Source organism: Pygocentrus nattereri, chromosome 29 (genome assembly GCF_015220715.1).
Source record: "Pygocentrus nattereri isolate fPygNat1 chromosome 29, fPygNat1.pri, whole genome shotgun sequence".
Taxonomy (NCBI): domain Eukaryota; kingdom Metazoa; phylum Chordata; class Actinopteri; order Characiformes; family Serrasalmidae; genus Pygocentrus; species Pygocentrus nattereri.
Window position 1 is genome coordinate 7,654,458 of NC_051239.1, and position 22,716 is coordinate 7,677,173.

The 22,716-nt window shown below is 39.0% G+C and overlaps 1 protein-coding gene across 1 annotated transcript; it reads right to left on the reverse strand.

Moving 5' to 3' along the window:
* Positions 1-3,841: 3,841 nt before the first annotated feature.
* myl7 (myosin, light chain 7, regulatory) lies at positions 3,842-9,768 on the reverse strand. Its single transcript, XM_017721666.2, has 7 exons — positions 9,626-9,768; positions 7,525-7,623; positions 7,370-7,445; positions 6,207-6,311; positions 5,557-5,635; positions 5,414-5,462; positions 3,842-4,191 (listed from the first exon to the last, which is right to left on the reverse strand). Exons 1-7 carry the CDS (start codon positions 9,626-9,628, stop codon positions 4,087-4,089), a joined length of 516 nt encoding a protein of 171 aa, XP_017577155.1. The 5' UTR covers positions 9,629-9,768; the 3' UTR covers positions 3,842-4,086.
* Between the last annotated feature and the right edge of the window lie 12,948 nt (positions 9,769-22,716).

The following is a 22,716-nucleotide window of genomic DNA, read 5'->3' on the forward strand; positions in this document are numbered from 1 at the left end:
GGAGGATGTAAACAGACTCAGAGTGATTTGATGAGAAGTGCTCCGTTCCAAAGCAACTTACCGAGTCAGAATTGTTCACTGTGCTAGTGGTGTTGGGAACCAGATGTCCAAAATGCATTGCTTGCTGCCCAAAACATTGTTTAAGTGCAGTTTTAAAAGAAGTTGTTGGCTTAAAATGTTATTGTAATCCTTTCTGTGCAGACCCAGATAGCAAGCATGTATCAGCCCCCTGGCTTTGATAAGGCCAGCACCCCGCTGACTCTGTATGCCACTGCTGGTACATCCTCAGAGCACCCAGATTATTGTCCTGCGTATTGCCCATCTAAGCAGTTTTTAACCTTACCAAACAGATTTTAAGTGCGCTTGATAAATACTACAAACTGAGTATACAACTGCATTTATAACATTGCTGTTAAAATCCTTTATTAAACTAATTTACAAATAACGATAGAAGAAAATAATGTAGTAAAAATAAGCAAATTGGACTGTGAGTGAAAATGAGCACCATAAAGTGCCATTTTGTCTAACACTCTGTTTAACAACCTGTGGCCCACCCAAAAACGCTGAGAAAAAAGCCAGTGGGACGCCAGCTTTGCTAGCAACAGGCCAATAGTGGCCCACTGTCCCCTTGCTGTCTGGGGAGAGGTACCAGTGGGGTGTTGTAAAGCCAAATAGTCCCCAAAGAAAAGTTTTTTTTTTTTTCAAAATTACCATGACACACTTCAGTCATGCACATGCAGCTTTTTGCTCAGAGCTTAAGCCTTTTCACACCTTCCCCTCCCAGCACAGTTTGATTGCAAGCGTAACACGCTGCAAGTGACATGTCTCCATGCTAAACCAGTTGTTTCTTTCATTGTGCATCTCATGCAATCAGTGAAAGTTGATAAATAAATAAAACCCAACCAAGTCTGTCTTTCTTCTGCAAAATCAGTCTGCAGGCTCAGTGCGGCTCTAAAATGGTGGCAATCAATAAAACAAAACGCTGTAACTCACCTCAGGTTATTGCTCATCTTTTCCTTACTTAGGCTGCTCAGCAGCTATCAGTCCAAAGATGAACACAGAGTTTAATAATTACATATTGATCAAAGCGTAAGATGACTGATGATTTCTGTGGCCCACCTGGCTATAATGAAAATAAACGTACACCTACAAATCCCGAAAGGCCAACAGCACGCTATTCACGCTGTCATTGAGTAGAGTGCTGCTGACCTCTTCATTTATCATTGCCTGATTCTCTGTTTAAAGGAATACTTCAGGATTTCTTTCAACCAAATCCATCTGCTGCATGTGTAGCATACAGTCTATTACCATGACCAATCATTTCAGTGCATTTGACTGCACTGAGAAAAAGAGCAGACAGACAGATCATGCAAGAAATGTCTCTTCATGTGCTTCAATGATTTCTCTTCTGAGTACACAGAAAAGTATTGGGCCTGAGTATAAGGGAGATGTAAGAGATGTGGGAAATAGATCTGATAGAAAACTGTCCATCCACCCATCTTCTAAGCATTCTGGGTCACGGAGGGTCCCAGCATTTATCGAGCAGAAGGCAGGATACACCCTGGACAGGTCACCAGTCCATCACGGGGCAGATACACACCCACACCCACCCACCAAAGGGCAATTCAATGTCTCTAAATAGGCTGACTGCATGTCTTTGGACTGTGGGTGGAACAGCAGCAATTTCACGTTGGATGTTTTCCTTCAAAATCTTCCACAGTGAGAGACTTGTTCTGATACTTTTCTTTGAGCTTACCTCAAAGGAAGAATTCTGGTGGTGCCAGATCCAGCGACCATGGTGCCCAAAGCCCCTTTGAAATCAGGTACAGTATACATATTGGTGGTGTACAGTATACAAACTGTGTACTGTACACCAGTGTGGCGGTATGCACCCGGAAGTTGCAAATGGAGGTTAAACATCTCAAAAGCTGTTCGGCGCCCCAACACAGGGGCTTCCCAGGTTGTTTGGAGCTCCATATACTGAGGAGCACATCATTTCATCCAGATTGCTTCATCTTAGCAAAGGTTATTACAGAATATTCCATGCCTCTTTCAAGTAAATCTCCCTGTATTATCAGAAGGGATATAATCAATCATCCTGTTTTTTTAACAGGAAAATACTGCCCAAAATATTGCCCGGGCATACTGCCTGTGGCCTGAGGAGTTCTTTTCTCCTAAGAAAGCCTTCACAATGAGAGATCACAGACTCTGAGACAGTATTTTTCAAATACAAAGTGTACACTTGCTCCCTAAATTTCTCCTTTACTCAGCATCTTCCAAAATCAACAGAACAATTTTCATCTCATCATGCCTTTCTGTCTGACTTAATTTCTCTCCTTGTGTTTTTTTTCCTTTTGGAAAGATAGTCTCATTGCCTGATGGTAATTTTCTTACTCTCTTGCTTCATCCACTCCATCTCCACCTGCTCTCTCCGTCTTGATAACACCTCCTTGTCTCTGCCGAATACCTTAAATTAGGCCCAGGAGAGCAGGCTGCTCTGCGCTACTGACCAAGAGATACAGAATGAGATACAATTAAGAAGAAGTGATGGAGATTAGATGGCTGTTTAGACAGAGAGACAGACAGACAGAGAAAAAAGTCCTTGGAGACAGATGGAGATGAGAATGAATGTGAAATGTAATTAACAATTGTGGAGTTTGTGTATGGACAGCAGTGGAAGGAGGGTAGGTTTGAAGCTGTTTCGGCAGCTCCACAGGCATCTTTCCTGCTCTGTCCTGCCCTTACGCTGCAGTAAAATGAGTGCTGTAAAAATGCCAGCTTTTTACTCTCCACCTCCCTAAAAACATCGTTCTCCATCTTTTCCTCCATTACGAACTCCATGGGGACTTTCCCGCAGGCTCATACTTCTGCTTATGATCAGTTAAAACTGGCAGGATTGTTGATGCATTTCCTGTGGTTAGTAAAAGAACAGAAACCCCATCGACATTGAAGCACACTCATAATCGAAGTCAATGGCCAGTTGCTAATACAGCTTCTCACTGAGTCCTACTATAAGTACACCAGGTGGGGCAAAACCTCGTTTCAAAAAACAAAACCAGCTGGCCGAGTGACCAAATGCAGCTAAAAATGCAGCCACTGACTGACTAAAACTTGCCTTCATGCTAGAAAAAAAAAAAAAAAAACATTTAAAAACATTAGGTAGGCAAACTTAGATGTGTAGGTCGTGCTGCATCGTGAATACATTGGATATACTTATGTTGTAGGTATTGTGACCGTTCTGACCACTCTGAAGGACTTTGTTTACATCTGAAAAATGTAATCATGCAGAAAATGTGAAGAATCAGTGAAATTCTACTCAGTTTTACTACATGCGATGGTTGCAGCTGCTGAGTCAGTCAACTTGTTGGACATTAGTAAACTAATGTGAACAAGCTGTAATGCGAAACTGCAATGGAAACATAAGTTAATACGACAGTATAAGCCCAAAAGCTTGTAGAAAGAGAAGTTTGATCAAAACTTTAATTTCTACACAAACATAGCAGGTTTTGTTCCAAACAGTTGAGCATTTTGCTGCCCTTAAGGCACATTCAGCTTTGTTACATGTGTGTTATTTGATGCGCTCTAGCTATCTAGAGCTAAATGATAACTTGAATTACAAGCTTAGCCACTAGCTAGGGTGCAAGCATACATATTGAACACAGCCGATGGGTGTAGGCAGATGCACTTGCAGTTCAGTGGCCATTTGCTGCCATCTAGTGAACATCAAGTGATGTAAAACTAGGTAGGTAAGTTGAGGCATCTTGGGGAAATGGCCATAAATAAGCAGAGGTGCTTTACAAAGTGGTGAACAGTGTATTAAAGCAAAAATGAACAACTTGAGTGAAACTGCCGATGGTTATTTATTTCCAACTTGACAGTTAAAACATTCTGACATCCTCAGAGAATGCAAAACGAACCTGTTGGACTCATTAATGAAGATTTAATATTGAAATAGGATTTATTATTCATTTTTATTCCATACAGTCCATTCCAAAATCACATAATTAATGCAACAAAGCACATTACTGAATGTTTATTCATAAAAACAGCAGACATGTTCCAGCGTGGTGAGTTTTAGATCTTCCTTTACGACTCCTCTTTCTCATCTCCGTGTGTGATAATGTAACAAAGTGATTTGTAGTCGATTTTCCCAGTCACGTCTATAGGAGCCACTGAAAAAGCCTGCTCCACCTGGAAAATGTACAAAAACACAAAAGACAAGGTGCTTGTATGAAAAACAGCATTTTTGTGCTTTGCACATTAATTTACCTGATTAGACTCTGTACTGTAATCCTGCAATCAGGGCTGTGTATTGGTAAGAATGTAGCATTACAATCTGTATCATGGGACACAAGTCAACGTATTGTGATATACTGTAATACTGCAAGCAAGGTGATATTAACTATCATAGTATTTACACCCCCATATCGCAGAGCAGTTTATGGCATAATATAAAAATGCTGCATTTTACATTGTGTATCATTTTTATGACGAATATTCCAAAAGAAACGGCCCAAAATTACTTGGAATGAAGTCTGGTTCCATTGACTCCCATTAAAGGTAAAGTATATTTTCTCCTTCTCCTGTAAAGTTACCATTTTACAAATATGAAGTGTTCTAAAAAAAGCGACATGCATAAAATCTGAGTGAAAGAAACAGTCAGATCACTAAAGATGGATTCCAACACTGCTCACTAGCGATCAGAGCTTTAAACACAGCACAAAATGAACTACTGTCTGCCACGAATCTTTGCATGTAAACTATTCATTAAAAATCAATACTCATTATTCTCCACACTGCAGTGACACTGACGTGGTGGTGGTGTGTTAGTGTGTGCTGCGCTGGTCTGAGTGGATCAGACACAGCAGTGCTGCTGGAGTTTTTAAACACCTCAGTGTCACACTGGACTGAGAATAGTCCACCAACCAAAAATATCCAGCCAACAGCGTCCTGTGACCACTGATGAAGGACTAGAGGATGACCAACACAAACTGTGCAGCAGCAGATGAGCTGTCGTCTCTGACTTTACACCTACAAGGTGGACTGACAAGGTAGGAGTGTCTAATAGAGTGGACAGTGAGTGGACACAGTGTTTAAAAACTCCAGCAGCACTGCTGTGTCTGATCCACTCAGACCAGCGCAACACACACTAACACACCACCACCACCACCACGTCAGTGATACTGCAGTACTGAGAATGACCCACCACCCCAATAGTACCTCATTATTATGTTATTGTGTTTATTCAGAGAAACAGGTGGACTACTGTCTGTAATTGTGGAACTAGAAAGTGCTCCTACATGATAAGTGGAGCTGATTAAATGGACAGTGGGTGTGGTTTTAACGCTACGGCTGATACGTGTCTGCAAACTTGGATGAGTGGAAACAATGAATGCAGACAGTAAACACAAACCTCGTCTGGCGTAAATTTGTCTGCCTGGGTTATCAGCATCCGCCTGAACCTGAGCAAAAAATAAAATGACTCCAAAATCCATTCAACTGCATGAAATATATATTTGTCTCTGAACAGAATAAGTCAGTGCTTTGTGTACTTACTCATCCTTATTGATGAAGCCGGTAGCATTCGGGTCAAACACTTTGAAGGCATTGAGGATGGTCTCCTCCGGGTCAGTCCCTGTGGGGAGACATGGTGTTTCAGTGAGACCACATCGTCACTGCTGTATGAAGACTTTGCATATCCAAAACAGTAACTTTACAGTAGAAGAAAAAACATATTAACTGCTAATGTAACTGCAAACTTGCTGTCTATTGGTCCATTCATCCTGAAATGATCACATAGTGTAGAGGACAGCTTTATAGGGTGAAAAAGAACTAATAGATGCTGATCTAAAAAGTCAACTTGCGGTGCTCTGAAAGCTTTTGTGCATTCAGTCTAACTCTTTGGGGGGTGGGCTGGAGGTCAGGGAACTAGCTGTGTGACCAGAAGGTTGCCAGTTCAATCCCCAGGGCCTACAGCACATGACTGAGGTGTCCTTTAGCAAGACACCTAACCCCCAATTGCTCCCCGGGTGCTGTGGATAGGGCTGCCCACCGCTCCGGGCAAGTGTGATCACTGCCCCCTAGTGTTTGTCTATTCTAGTGTGTATGTGGTGTTTCACTTCATGGATGGGTTAAATGCGGAGGTGGAACTTCCCTGTTTGTGGGATTAATTAAAAAAAAAGTATCACTTAAAAAGACATTCATACCGTTGAGTTTTTCTCCGAACAGAGAGAGGAAAACAGTGAAGTTGATGGGCCCTTTTCCCTCAGACAGCATTCCCTCCAGTTCCTCATCGCTTACATTCAGTTTCCCTGTACACACACACACAGAAAGATGTGGTTAATGATGTTAAAGGCACTTAAAATGGAATTCCACCACTTTTTCCCCAAAATTTCCACATTATTAAATTGTTCTTAGAAATGAATTCCAGTGACTTTTTCAAAATTTCGACATAATTTAAAAGACTGAAACGTTAACAAAGTCATTCAGCATGGTTCAATATGAAATGCTGCATTCTAGAGAAAGTAAAGGTTTTACACGACGCTGTTAGATGTGTGCTGCCTGATGTCTGAGACACTGATTTTGTGATTAGGTTATGGCTTAAAGTGTATTTGAATCCATTCATGATGGAGGTGTACATGCCAGGTGTTGTAAGACAAAATAGTCTCTAAAGAAAAGTTATTTTTTCATATTTATTACTATTTTACCAACATCGACAGTACATAAGACACTTGTAGGTTCACTGGTGGTTTTGGATAATAAATAAAATATATATATGGCTGTATTTGTGTTGTAGACATGACGACCCCTGGTTCCTATCACCACCACTGTAAAGAAAGCAGTCAGCAAGTTTCTCCACAATTAATCATTTCACATCAAAATGCAGCTTTCATTTATTTTGTCTTGCTGACAAATGAAATAAATAGTCATATTACACAATTTTACACTGAGTCAGTACACTGTGGTGCGCACACTGCTACTAGGAAGCAACCGAATCTCGGTTAGAGGATCAATAAAGTGCACTATATCTTATCTAATCTGATTTCATTGTCTTTATATGTAAATGTCAAACATTAAAATTCTACGAAGGAAGCTCGAGGCTGTTCAATGAAAGCCAAACCCACTCGGTCCATTCGGACTGTCCAGCAAACCTGTCATGTATTGTCACTCCGCCCAAAAAAAAAAAAAGCTAAACTTGCATTAAAAGCTAAGAACGTTTTAGCACGCTTTAAAGTGACTATTTTGGAGATACTTGTTTCTCTTTGGACAGTGACGATTTAATGGCTCGTTGTTCTGTAGTATTTAGTCATTCTGCACACTTAAAGGTGAAGAGAGCTGCTGTTAGTATGTAAAAGGTTACTGGTCTTACCCAACTGTGCGTAGGTCTCCTTCAGGTCAGATTTCTTAATGACGCCGTCTCGGTCCTGATCAATGCAGCCAAAGGCCTATAAACAACACCCGTGATATACTACATGATTCACACCGAATGATATTTATCTTTTTATTAATATTAAAGTTCTTCACCTCTTTGAACTCCTGAATCTGCGATTGCTCAAACATGGAGAAGACGTTGGATGAGGCCCGCTGGGCATTCTTCCTCTTAGCTGCTGCTTTCTTACTAGACTAATTAAAGAACAACAAGCATTTCCTTAATACATATATATAAAAAAATATAGATAGATAGATAGATAGATAGATAGATAGATAGATAGATAGATAGATAGATAGATAGATAGACAGATAGTTATGACATCATGACCACCTCCTTGTTTCTACACTCATTGTCCATTTTATCAGCACCACTTACTGTATAGCTGCACTCTGTAGTTCTACAGTTACAGACTGTAGTCCATCTGTTTCTCTGATACTCTGTTACCCCCTTTTACCCTGTTCTTCAGTGGTCAGGACCCCCATGGACCCTCACACAGCAGGTACTATTTGGGTGGTGGATCATTGTCAGCACTGCAGTAACACTGACGTGGTGCTGGTGTGTTACGAGCGGATCAGACACTCAGTCAGCAGTGCTGCTGGAGTGTTCTGATTGATCGGTGTATGTATAGATATGAGAAGTATTAAGTAAGTAAAGATCATTTTATTATCATTTTTGTAAGGAATTCGGAAATGTTCTTGTGATCCATGAGGGAAAATCTACTGCACTACTGCACGTCTTCAGCACCTTTACTTTGGGAACTTATTGTGGTGTGCAAAAGTTTGAGTGCAGTCATGTGCAGTGACTGCAGTCATTGTGGAGAAATATAACGACCGTCGTTTATTAAGGCAAGGCGAGTTTAGCTATACAGCACCTTTCATGTACAGTGGCCATTCAGAGTGCTTAACATAAGAGAAAATACAAAGACAATTCAAATTAAAATGTAAAAATATGAGAATAGAAACTCAAGACATGACGAACAGACACAATAGAGGTAGAAGAGAAAAAAGTGTCAGGTTAAAAACTAAGTTAGGATAATAAAGTGCCATTAAAGGAGAGTCCAGAAGGGCTAACAGTGTTTTAAACAGATTTAACGTGTCTAGTGTTGGGGCTCGTCTGTCAAGTGGTTCCATTCAAGAGCAGCATAGGAGCTAAAGGCTGCTTTTCCATATTTAGTCTTTGTAGTGGTGGTGATAGAAACCAGAGGTGACAATGTCTTCAACTTGAATACAGCCGTTTTACTATCTAAAACCACTAGTGAACCTACATGGCTTCTGAGTTTTATGTATAATGTTAATTATTTTGCCTGTTTTACCCTGTTTTAGAGTGCTGTAGTAAAACAACGTCTCGGGCGTCAGGCAAGACATTCATATTGCACATAATATCGAGCTTCAGACGTTTGGTTCCTATTACCACCACTGTGAACAATTCTGACTCTGTAAGTTTCCCCAGAAGAGGGCATTTCACACCAAACCACTTTGTCTACATCTTAACTATTTAATTAGGCTTGACATTGAAAAGTCACTGGAATTTCCCTTTCAGTTGTCATACCAACACTTAACGTATGTTTACTTTTACTCTGGTTTAGCTGATTATGTTGAAATAGCTCTGCAATCCTTTGCCATTTGCTCATCTTATAGCCTCATATGCAACTAATAGTTTTTGACACACATCTTAGAAAAGTACAGACTTAAAAACAATGGTTCTTCAAGGGTTCTTTAGCAAAGAAAACAGTTCTATGTAGAAACATGAACACTCAAAGAACCCTATGCATGCTTAAAGGGTTGTTTGCATCATTAAAGTGTTCTTCAGATTGGTGGAGAATGTGATGTATATGGTTCTCTATGGAACATTTTTGAAAGGGGTTCTTTATAGCACCAAAGAGGGTTCTTCTATTCTAACAAGCTTCACATTGTAGAAGTAGCAGAACTCTTTTTGGTGCTACATAGAACCCTTTTCTAAATCGTTCTATATAGAGCCATTTACACCACATTCTCCATCAACCAGTGTCTTAACTAAAGAACCCCTGAAGAACCATTTTTTTCAAGAGCCATCGCTTTAAAATGTGTAGAATCGCCAACAACCATTGGATTAAGTCATAGAGTTACACCTTACAGAGATTTACACCAAAAATTTTCAAAAAATGGCCAGAAAATGTGAACAGATGTGAAGAAAGTAAAAATGTTGCTTACTTACCATGTTCACTGGTTTGGGTAAGCGAGCTCGGGTCAGTGGTGCTGCTGATTAGGTCTTTATGTGGCACATCTTATCAGTGGGCTGCTTATAAAAAGAACGTGGTGCCTCGCTCAGTCCCCTAAAAGGCCACTCGGACGCTCCCCAAAACAGCAGCCATGATAAGCACGTAAGTAGCCAGATGCCTCAGAGCCAGGACATGAGATAGGGAAAGAGAGAGATGGGTGTGAAGAAGAGGGAGGGGTGGAAGACGGTGGTCTCAAAGGGGAATTCCACAGATTGTTTCAAATTTCTGCATAATTAAACGATTGAGATGTAAACAAAGTCGCTCAGAGTGGTTTAGTGTGAAACGCTCTGTTCTGGAGAAATTTAGAGTCAGAATTGTTCACAGTGGTGGTGATAGGAACCAGACGTCTAATACCTCATGCCTCTAAAAGCTCCCTTGCAGAAAGTTATTACATGAAGTGGTTACAAATGTACTGCCCGATGTCTGATGCATGGTTTTATTTATGGTTATTTATATATTATATACAGTACTGTGCAAAGGTTTTAGGCATCTAAGCTAATTTTTAAACAATTTACCTCAGCAGTGAGTTTATCACAATATACATTAGAATAAAGTCGTATTCATAATTTAAATAAACATAAAAACAATAAAAAGTAGTTCTATTGTTACAAAAAGGTTTTATATAGAATCATATGAAACACACTGTTAATCTGAAGAAATCTTTCATGATGCAAAACATGCAAAGAGTTCTCTGATAGTTCAATGTTCTATATAGAACCGTTTTCTTTACTAAAGTACCCCTGAAGAACCATCATCAACCAACAAGTGTGAATCTTGACATATAAGATAGATGCATAGAACCATATACAACACATTCTCCATTTGTCTGAAGAACCATTTCATGGTTACATAGTTCTCTGCATGGTAAAATAGTTCTTCAGATGAATGAAAACTGTGAAATATATATGATATATACAATATACAGTACTGTGCGAAAGTTTTAGGCATCTAAGCAAATTTTTAAACAAGTTACCTCAGCAAACCAGGAGCTGCTTTTTAACTATATATAATACTGGGCTTCCTCGAGGAGAGGCTTGAAAATGGTTAAACAATCCCACTAACATCCATAAAATCACTATATATATATATATATATATATATATGTATATCTTCTTCTTCTTCTTTCAGCTTTCTAAGCTGCTTCTCCCTCAGGGTCGCGGTAATTAATATTCTAATTCTAAAAACTTTGTTTATTCAAATATTAACACTTTTCTCAGCAAATAAACACAAACTACAAAAATAAATAGATTTTGAAAATGTCTTGGGTGCCTAAGACTTTCGCAAAGTACTGTATATTATATGTATATGACCCATGGTCCCGAATAGAACCATTCCCTATGCTAAAGAACTCTTGAATAGGCATCTTTTTAGGAGTGTACCTTTAGCAAGGGAACATAATTGTGCCATAACCCATTGCAGTTCTCTTTTTTATGTTGTCTTTACTACAGGCCTTCAATTTTATCATTCTGTTTTAAAACAAAAGGTTATGAAAGGTACAAATATGTACTTTTTCACTGGGATAAACTGATCAAAGGGACACAATTGGACCACCGTTGTCCCCTGAAACCGTACCTTTTAAGAGATGTGGATTGGGTTTTAGGTCATATGCTTCCAGAGTGAGATGCTGTTGTACTGAGTTGAGAAGGTGCTAATACACGTATATCAACTCAGCAAGCAAAGTTCAGCCTTAATCTAACATACCTCAAAATCAGAGTCAGAAATATGTGAACATTAGAGGCAGTAAGGGTTGGAACTAAATATTTTAGGGGGTAGATCTCCAGGTTTGGGAAGTACTGTGCTAGAATAAATGTTTTGAATTTTAAGATCTAAAACATTTTTTGCCCTCAGGTTGGGTTCATATCCCATCTCTCACCTTTAATGGATTTTGGCCTGCATTTACTTTCACATTAATGTTTCTCTCTACTTTTATTACCATAAGCAATTTTTAATGAGCCTCACATTGCATCACTCACATTGCTCACAGTCAGGTCCACAAGGTCAACATGCGTGTGAGAGGAAACAGATGTGAGTTTCAGTCTGGTTCTGACTTTTGTTAGGATACAGTCGGACTCAGGCAGAATTTTGTCGGTGACAGTCAGATTCAGACAGACTTTTGTTGGGCTACAATCAGATTCAGACAAAAATTGTCAGCTACTGTCAGATTCAGGCAGAATTTTGTTGGGCTACAGTCAGACACAGACAGGATTTTGTCAGCAACAGTCAGATTCAGACAGAATTTTGTCAGCCACATTCAGATTCAGAGAGAATTTTGTTGGGATACAGTCAGATTCAAACAGAATTTTGTCAGCTACAGTCAGATTCAAACAGAATTTTGTCAGCTACAGTCAGATTCAGACAGAATTTTCTCGGCTACAGTCAGATTCAGAGAGAGGTTTGTCAGCTACAGTCAGATTCAGACAGAATTTTTTCAGCTACAGTCGGATTCAGGCAGAATTTTATTGGCTACAGTCAGATTCAGATAGAATTTTGTCAGCTACAGTCAGATTCATGCAGAATTTTGTTGGGCTACAGTCAGATTCAGATAAAATTTTGTCAGGTACAATCAGAATCAGACAGAATTTTGTCAGGTACAGTCGGATTCAGGCAGAATTTTGTCAGCTACAGTCAGATTCAGATAAAATTTTGTCAGGTACAATCAGAATCAGACAGAATTTTGTCAGGTACAGTCGGATTCAGGCAGAATTTTGTCAGCTACAGTCAGATTCAGACAGAATTTTGTCAGCTACAGTCAGATTCAGATAAAATTTTGTCAGGTACAATCAGAATCAGACAGAATTTTGTCAGGTACAGTCGGATTCAGGCAGAATTTTATTGGCTACAGTCAGATTCAGACAGAATTTTGTCAGCTACAGTCAGATTCGGATATAATTTTGTCAGCGACAGTTGGATACAGACAGAGGTTTTTCAGCTACAGTCAGATTCAGACAGAATTTTGTCAGCTACAGTCGGAATAAAGCAGAATTTTATTGGCTACAGTCAGATTCAGATAAAATTTTGTCAGCTACAGTCAGATTCAGACAGAGTTTTTTTTGCTACAGTCATATTCAGACAGAGTTTTGTGAGCTACAGTCAGATTCAGACAGAATTTTGTTGGCTACTGTCAGATTCAGATAAAATTTTGTCAGCTACAGTCAGATTCAGACAGAATTTTGTTGGGCTACAGTAAGATTCAGACAGAATTTTGCCAGCTACAGTTGGATACAGACAGAGGTTTTTCAGCTACAGTCAGATTCAGACAGAATTTTGTCAACCACATTCAGATTCAGACAGAATTTTGTCAGCTACAGTCAGATTCAGACAGAATTTTGTTGGGCTACAGTTAGATTCAGACAGAATTTTGTCAGCTACAGTCAGATTCAGATAAAATTTTGTCAGGTACAATCAGAATCAGACAGAATTTTGTTGGGCTACAGTCAGATTCAGACAGAATTTTGTCAGGTACAGTCGGATTCAGGCAGAATTTTATTGGCTACAGTCAGATTCAGACAGAATTTTGCCAGCTACAGTCAGATTCGGATATAATTTTGTCAGCTACAGTTGGATACAGACAGAGGTTTTTCAGCTACAGTCAGATTCAGACAGAATTATGTCAGCTACAGTCAGATTCAGACTGAATTTTGAAGGGCTACAGTCAGAATCAGGCAGAATTTTATTAGCTACAGTCAAATTCAGACAGAATGTTGTCAGCTACAGTCAGATTCAGACAGCATTTTGTTAGGCTACAGTCAGATTCAGAGAGAGGTTTTTCAGCTACAGTCAGATTCAGACAGAATTTTGTCAGCTACAGTCGGAATAAAGCAGAATTTTATTGGCTACAGTCAGATTCAGATAACATTTTGTCAGCTACAGTCAGATTCAGACAGAGGTTTTTTGCTACAGTCAGATTCAGACAGAGTTTTGTGAGCTACAGTCAGATTCAGACAGAATTTTGTTGGCTACTGTCAGATTCAGATAAAATTTTGTCAGCTACAGTCAGATTCAGACAGAATTTTGTTGGGCTACAATAAGATTCAGACAGAATTTTGTCGGCTACAGTCAGATTCAGAGATAGGTTTGTCAGCTACAGTCAGATTCAGAAAGAATTTTGTCAGCTACAGTCAGAATAAGGAAGAATTTTATTGGCTATAGTCAGATGCAGACAGAATTTTGTCAGCTACAGTCAGATTCAGACAGAATTTTGTTGGGGTACAGTCAGATTCTAACAGAATTTTGTCAGCTACAGTCAGATTCAGACAGAATTTTGTCAGCCACATTCAGATTCAGAGAGAATTTTGTTGGGATACAGTCAGATTCAAACAGAATTTTGTCAGCTACAGTCAGATTCAAACAGAATTTTGTCAGCTACAGTCAGATTCAGACAGAATTTTCTCGGCTACAGTCAGATTCAGAGAGAGGTTTGTCAGCTACAGTCAGATTCAGACAGAATTTTTTCAGCTACAGTCGGATTCAGGCAGAATTTTATTGGCTACAGTCAGATTCAGATAGAATTTTGTCAGCTACAGTCAGATTCATGCAGAATTTTGTTGGGCTACAGTCAGATTCAGATAAAATTTTGTCAGGTACAATCAGAATCAGACAGAATTTTGTCAGGTACAGTCGGATTCAGGCAGAATTTTGTCAGCTACAGTCAGATTCAGATAAAATTTTGTCAGGTACAATCAGAATCAGACAGAATTTTGTCAGGTACAGTCGGATTCAGGCAGAATTTTGTCAGCTACAGTCAGATTCAGACAGAATTTTGTCAGCTACAGTCAGATTCAGATAAAATTTTGTCAGGTACAATCAGAATCAGACAGAATTTTGTCAGGTACAGTCGGATTCAGGCAGAATTTTATTGGCTACAGTCAGATTCAGACAGAATTTTGTCAGCTACAGTCAGATTCGGATATAATTTTGTCAGCGACAGTTGGATACAGACAGAGGTTTTTCAGCTACAGTCAGATTCAGACAGAATTTTGTCAGCTACAGTCGGAATAAAGCAGAATTTTATTGGCTACAGTCAGATTCAGATAAAATTTTGTCAGCTACAGTCAGATTCAGACAGAGTTTTTTTTGCTACAGTCATATTCAGACAGAGTTTTGTGAGCTACAGTCAGATTCAGACAGAATTTTGTTGGCTACTGTCAGATTCAGATAAAATTTTGTCAGCTACAGTCAGATTCAGACAGAATTTTGTTGGGCTACAGTAAGATTCAGACAGAATTTTGCCAGCTACAGTTGGATACAGACAGAGGTTTTTCAGCTACAGTCAGATTCAGACAGAATTTTGTCAACCACATTCAGATTCAGACAGAATTTTGTCAGCTACAGTCAGATTCAGACAGAATTTTGTTGGGCTACAGTTAGATTCAGACAGAATTTTGTCAGCTACAGTCAGATTCAGATAAAATTTTGTCAGGTACAATCAGAATCAGACAGAATTTTGTTGGGCTACAGTCAGATTCAGACAGAATTTTGTCAGGTACAGTCGGATTCAGGCAGAATTTTATTGGCTACAGTCAGATTCAGACAGAATTTTGCCAGCTACAGTCAGATTCGGATATAATTTTGTCAGCTACAGTTGGATACAGACAGAGGTTTTTCAGCTACAGTCAGATTCAGACAGAATTATGTCAGCTACAGTCAGATTCAGACTGAATTTTGAAGGGCTACAGTCAGAATCAGGCAGAATTTTATTAGCTACAGTCAAATTCAGACAGAATGTTGTCAGCTACAGTCAGATTCAGACAGCATTTTGTTAGGCTACAGTCAGATTCAGAGAGAGGTTTTTCAGCTACAGTCAGATTCAGACAGAATTTTGTCAGCTACAGTCGGAATAAAGCAGAATTTTATTGGCTACAGTCAGATTCAGATAACATTTTGTCAGCTACAGTCAGATTCAGACAGAGGTTTTTTGCTACAGTCAGATTCAGACAGAGTTTTGTGAGCTACAGTCAGATTCAGACAGAATTTTGTTGGCTACTGTCAGATTCAGATAAAATTTTGTCAGCTACAGTCAGATTCAGACAGAATTTTGTTGGGCTACAATAAGATTCAGACAGAATTTTGTCGGCTACAGTCAGATTCAGAGATAGGTTTGTCAGCTACAGTCAGATTCAGAAAGAATTTTGTCAGCTACAGTCAGAATAAGGAAGAATTTTATTGGCTATAGTCAGATGCAGACAGAATTTTGTCAGCTACAGTCAGATTCAGACAGAATTTTGTTGGGGTACAGTCAGATTCTAACAGAATTTTGTCAGCTACAGTCAGATTCAGATATAATTTTGCCAGCTACAGTTGGATACAGACAGAGGTTTTTCAGCTACAGTCAGATTCAGACAGAATTATGTCAGCTACAGTCCGATTCAGACAGAATTTTGTCAGCAACAGTCAGATTCAGATAGAATTTTGTCAGCTACAGTCAGATTCAGATATAATTTTGCCAGCTACAGTTGGATACAGACAGAGGTTTTTCAGCTACAGTCAGATTCAGACAGAATTATGTCAGCTACAGTCAGATTCAGACTGAATTTTGAAGGGGTACAGTCAGATTCAGGAAGAATTTTATTAGCTACAGTCAGATTCAGGCAGCATTTTGTTAGGCTACAGTCAGATTCAGACAGAATTTTGTCGGCTACTGTCAGATTCAGAGAGAGGTTTTTCAGCTAGTCAGATTCAGACAGAATTTTATTAGCTACAGTCAGATTCAGACAGCATTTTGTTAGGCTACAGTCAGATTCAGACAGAATTTTGTCGGTTACAGTCAGATTCAGAGAGAGGTTTTTCAGCTACAGTCAGATTCAGACAGAATTTTATCAGCTACAGTCAGAATAAAGCAGAATTTTATTGGTTACAGTCAGATTCAGATAAAATTTTGTCAGCTACAGTCAGATTCAGACAAAGGTTTTTTTGCTACAGTCAGATTCAGGCAGCATTTTGTTAGGCTACAGTCAGATTCAGACAGAATTTTGTCGGCTACTGTCAGATTCAGAGAGAGGTTTTTCAGCTAGTCAGATTCAGACAGAATTTTATTAGCTACAGTCAGATTCAGACAGCATTTTGTTAGGCTACAGTCAGATTCAGACAGAATTTTGTCGGTTACAGTCAGATTCAGAGAGAGGTTTTTCAGCTACAGTCAGATTCAGACAGAATTTTATCAGCTACAGTCAGAATAAAGCAGAATTTTATTGGTTACAGTCAGATTCAGATAAAATTTTGTCAGCTACAGTCAGATTCAGACAAAGGTTTTTTTGCTACAGTCAGATTCAGGCAGAATTGTGTTGGGCTACAGTCAGACACAGACAGGATTTTGTCAGCAACAGTCAGATTCAGATAAAATTTTGTTGGGGTACAGTCAGATTCTAACAGAGGTTTTTTTGCTACAGTCAGATTCAGGCAGAATTGTGTTGGGCTACAGTCAAACACAGACAGGATTTTGTCAGCAACAGTCAGATTCAGACAGAATTTTGTCAGCCACATTCAGATTCAGACAGAATTTTGTTGGGCTACAGTCAGATTCAAACAGAATTTTGTCAGCTACAGTCAGATTCAGACAGAATTTTGTCAGCTACAGTCAGATTCAGACAGAATTATGTCAGCTACAGTCAGATTCAGACTTAATTTTGTCAGCTACAGTCAGATTCAGATATAATTTTGCCAGCTACAGTTGGATACAGACAGAGGTTTTTCAGCTACAGTCAGATTCAGACAGAATTTTGTCAGGTACAGTCAGATTCAGACAGAATTTTGTCAGCTACAGTCAGATTCAGATATAATTTTTCAGCTACAGTTGGATACAGACAGAGGTTTTTCAGCTACAGTCAGATTCAGACAGAATTATGTCAGCTACAGTCAGATTCAGACTGAATTTTGAAGGGGTACAGTCAGATTCAGGCAGAATTTTATTAGCTACAGTCAGATTCAGACAGCATTTTGTTAGGCTACAGTCAGATTCAGACAGAATTTTGTCGGCTACAGTCAGATTCAGAGAGAGGTTTTTCAGCTACAGTCAGATTCAGACAGAATTTTATTAGCTACAGTCAGATTCAGACAGCATTTTGTTAGGCTACTGTCAGATTCAGACAGAATTTTGTCGGTTACAGTCAGATTCAGAGAGAGGTTTTTCAGCTACAGTCAGATTCAGACAGAATTTTATCAGCTACAGTCAGAATAAAGCAGAATGTTATTGGTTACAGTCAGATTCAGATAAAATTTTGTCAGCTACAGTCAGATTCAGACAGAGGTTTTTTGCTACAGTCAGATTCAGGCAGAATTGTGTTGGGCTACAGTCAGACACAGACAGGATTTTGTCAGCAACAGTCAGATTCAGACAGAATTTTGTTGGGCTACAGTCAGATTCAAACAGAATTTTGTCAGCTACAGTCAGATTTAGACAGAATTTTGTCAGCTACAGTCAGATTCAGATAAAATTTTGTCAGGTACAATCAGAATCAGACAGAATTTTGTTGGGCTACAGTCAGATTCAGACAGAAATTTGTCAGGTACAGTCGGATTCAGGCAGAATTTTATTGGCTACAGTCAGATTCAGACAGAATTTTGTCAGCTACAGTCAGATTCGGATATAATTTTGTCACCTACAGTTGGATACAGACAGAGGTTTTTCAGCTACAGTCAGATTCAGACAGAATTATGTCAGCTACAGTCAGATTCAGACTGAATTTTGAAGGGCTACAGTCAGAATCAGGCAGAATTTTATTAGCTACAGTCAAATTCAGACAGAATGTTGTCAGCTACAGTCAGATTCAGACAGCATTTTGTTAGGCTACAGTCAGATTCAGAGAGAGGTTTTTCAGCTACAGTCAGATTCAGACAGAATTTTGTCAGCTACAGTCAGATTCAGACAGAATTATGTCAGCTACAGTCAGATTCAGACTGAATTTTGTCAGCTACAGTCAGATTCAGTTATAATTTTGCCAGCTACAGTTGGATACAGACACAGGTTTTTCAGCTACAGTCAGATTCAGACAGAATTTTGTCAGGTACAGTCAGATTCAGACAGAATTTTGTCAGCTACAGTCAGATTCAGATATAATTTTGTCAGCTACAGTTGGATACAGACAGAGGTTTTTCACCTACAGTCAGATTCAGACAGAATTATGTCAGCTACAGTCAGATTCAGACTGAATTTTGTCAGCTACCGTCAGATTCAGAAAGAGGTTTTTCAGCTACAGTCAGATTCAGACAGAATTTTATTAGCTACAGTCAGATTCAGACAGCATTTTGTTAGGCTACAGTCAGATTCAGACAGAATTTTGTCGGCTACAGTCAGATTCAGAGAGAGGTTTTTCAGCTACAGTCAGATTCAGACAGAATTTTATTAGCTACAGTCAGATTCAGACAGCATTTTGTTAGGCTACAGTCATATTCAGACAGAATTTTGTCAGCTACAGTCAGATTCAGAGAGAGGTTTTTCAGCTACAGTCAGATTCAGACAGAATTTTGTCAACTACAGTCAGAATAAAGCAGAATTTTATTGGTTACAGTCAGATTCAGATAAAATTTTGACAGCGACAGTCAGATTCAGACAGAGGTTTTTTTGGTACAGTCAGATTCAGACAGAATTTTGTCAGCCACATTCAGATTCAGACAGAATTTTGTTGGGCTACAGTCAGATTCAAACAGAATTTTGTCAGCTACAGTGAGATTCAAACACAATTTTGTCAGCTATGGTCAGATTCAGACAGAATTGTCTCGGCTACAGTCAGATTCAGAGAGAGGTTTGTCAGCTACAGTCAGATTCAGACAGAATTTTTTCAGCTACAGTCGGATTCAGGCAGAATTTTATTGGCTACAGTCAGATTCCGACAGAATTTTGTCAGCTACAGTCAGATTCAGATATAATTTTGTCAGCTACAGTTGGATACAGACAGAGGTTTTTCACCTACAGTCAGATTCAGACAGAATTATGTCAGCTACAGTCAGATTCAGACTGAATTTTGTCAGCTACCGTCAGATTCAGAAAGAGGTTTTTCAGCTACAGTCAGATTCAGACAGAATTTTATTAGCTACAGTCAGATTCAGACAGCATTTTGTTAGGCTACAGTCAGATTCAGACAGAATTTTGTCGGCTACAGTCAGATTCAGAGAGAGGTTTTTCAGCTACAGTCAGATTCAGACAGAATTTTATTAGCTACAGTCAGATTCAGACAGCATTTTGTAAGGCTACAGTCATATTCAGACAGAATTTTGTCAGCTACAGTCAGATTCAGAGAGAGGTTTTTCAGCTACAGTCAGATTCAGACAGAATTTTGTCAGCTACAGTCAGAATAAAGCAGAATTTTATTGGTTACAGTCAGATTCAGATAAAATTTTGTCAGCGACAGTCAGATTCAGACAGAGGTTTTTTTGCTACAGTCAGATTCAGACAGAATTTTGTCAACCACATTCAGATTCAGACAGAATTTTGTCAGCTACAGTCAGATTCAGACAGAATTTTGTTGGGCTACAGTTAGATTCAGACAGAATTTTGTCAGCTACAGTCAGATTCAGATAAAATTTTGTCAGGTACAATCAGAATCAGACAGAATTTTGTTGGGCTACAGTCAGATTCAGACAGAATTTTGTCAGGTACAGTCGGATTCAGGCAGAATTTTATTGGCTACAGTCAGATTCAGACAGAATTTTGCCAGCTACAGTCAGATTCGGATATAATTTTGTCAGCTACAGTTGGATACAGACAGAGGTTTTTCAGCTACAGTCAGATTCAGACAGAATTATGTCAGCTACAGTCAGATTCAGACTGAATTTTGAAGGGCTACAGTCAGAATCAGGCAGAATTTTATTAGCTACAGTCAAATTCAGACAGAATGTTGTCAGCTACAGTCAGATTCAGACAGCATTTTGTTAGGCTACAGTCAGATTCAGAGAGAGGTTTTTCAGCTACAGTCAGATTCAGACAGAATTTTGTCAGATTCAGACAGAGGTTTTTTGCTACAGTCAGATTCAGACAGAGTTCTGTGAGCTACAGTCAGATTCAGACAGAATTTTGTTGGCTACTGTCAGATTCAGATAAAATTTTGTCAGCTACAGTCAGATTCAGACAGAATTTTGTTGGGCTACAGTAAGATTCAGACAGAATTTTGTCGGCTACAGTCAGATTCAGAGAGAGGTTTGTCAGCTACAGTCAGATTCAGAAAGAATTTTGTCAGCTACAGTCAGAATAAGGAAGAATTTTATTGGCTATAGTCAGATGCACACAGAATTTTGTCAGCTACAGTCAGATTCAGGCAAAATTTTGTTGGGCTACAGTCAGATTCAGACAGAATTTTGTCGGCTACAGTCAGATTCAGATATAATTTTGCCAGCTACAGTTGGATACAGACAGAGGTTTTTCAGCTACAGTCAGATTCAGACAGAATTATGTCAGCTACAGTCAGATTCAGACAGAGGTTTTTTGCTAGTCAGATTCAGACAGAGTTTTGTGAGCTACAGTCAGATTCAGACAGAATTTTGTTGGCTACTGTCAGATTCAGGTAAAATTTTGTCAGCTACAGTCAGATTCAGACAGAATTTTGTTGGGCTACAGTAAGATTCAGACAGAATTTTGTCGGCTACAGTCAGATTCAGAGAGAGGTTTGTCAGCTACAGTCAGATTCAGAAAGAATTTTGTCAGCTACAGTCAGAATAAGGAAGAATTTTATTGGCTATAGTCAGATGCAGACAGAATTTTGTCAGCTACAGTCAGATTCAGGCAGAATTTTGTTAGGCTACAGTCAGATTCAGACAGAATTTTGTTGGCTACAGTCAGATTCAGACAGAACTTTGTTGGGCTACAGTCAGATTCAGACAGAACTTTGTTGGGGTACAGTCAGATTCTAACAGAATTTTGTCAGCTACAGTCAGATTCAGATATAATTTGCCAGCTACAGTTGGATACAGACAGAGGTTTTTCAGCTACAGTCAGATTCAGACAGAATTATGTCAGCTACAGTCAGATTCAGACTGAATTTTGTCAGCTACAGTCAGATTCAGATATAATTTTGCCAGCTACAGTTGGATACAGACAGAGGTTTTTCAGCTACAGTCAGATTCAGACAGAATTATGTCAGCTACAGTCAGATTCAGACTGAATTTTGAAGGGGTACAGTCAGATTCAGGCAGAATTTTATTAGCTACAGTCAGATTCAGACAGCATTTTGTTAGGCTACAGTAAGATTCAGACAGAATTTTGTCAGCTACAGTCAGATTCAGAGAGAGGTTTGTCAGCTACAGTCAGATTCAGAAAGAATTTTGTCAGCTACAGTCGGAATAAGGAAGAATTTTATTGGCTATAGTCAGATGCAGACAGAATTTAGTCAGCTACAATCAGATTCAGGCAGAATTTTGTTGGGCTACAGTCAGATTCAGACAGAATTTTGTCGGCTACAGTCAGATTCAGACAGAACTTTGTTGGGCTACAGTCAGATTCAGACAGAATTTTGTCGGCTACAATCAGATCCGACAGTTTCATCAGCTACATTCAGATTCAGACAGAATTTTGTTGGGCTATAGTCAGATTCAGACAGAATGTTGTCAGCTACAATCAGATTCAGAAAGAAGTTTGTTAGCTACAGTCAGATTCAGGCAGAATTTTGTTGGGATACAGTCATACCCAGACAGGATTTTGTCAGCTACAGTCAGAATAAAGCATAATTTTATTGGTTACAGTCAGAGTCAGATAAAATTTTGTCAGCTACAGTCAGATTCAGACAGAAGTTTTTTTGCTACAGTCAGATTCAGACAGAATTTTGTTGGCTACTGTCAGATCCAGATAAAATTTTGTCAGCTACAGTCAGATTCAGACAGAATTTTGTTGGGCTACAGTCAGATTCAGAAAGAATTTTGTCAGCTACAGTCGGAATAAGGAAGAATTTTATTGGCTATAGTCAGATGCAGACAGAATTTTGTCAGCTACAATCAGATTCAGACAGAACTTTGTTGGGCTACAGTTAGATTCAGACAGAATTTTGTCGGTTACAATCAGATCCGACAGTTTTATCAGCTACATTCAGATTCAGACAGAATTTTG

Coding starts and splice junctions, on each gene's coding strand:
- myl7 (XM_017721666.2), bottom strand. Junction 7,446..7,524: donor AGATTCAGGAGTTCAAAGAG/GTGAAGAACTTT, acceptor TGTTGTTTATAG/GCCTTTGGCTGCATTGATCA. Junction 5,463..5,556: donor GGCTTCATCAATAAGGATGA/GTAAGTACACAA, acceptor TTTTTTGCTCAG/GTTCAGGCGGATGCTGATAA.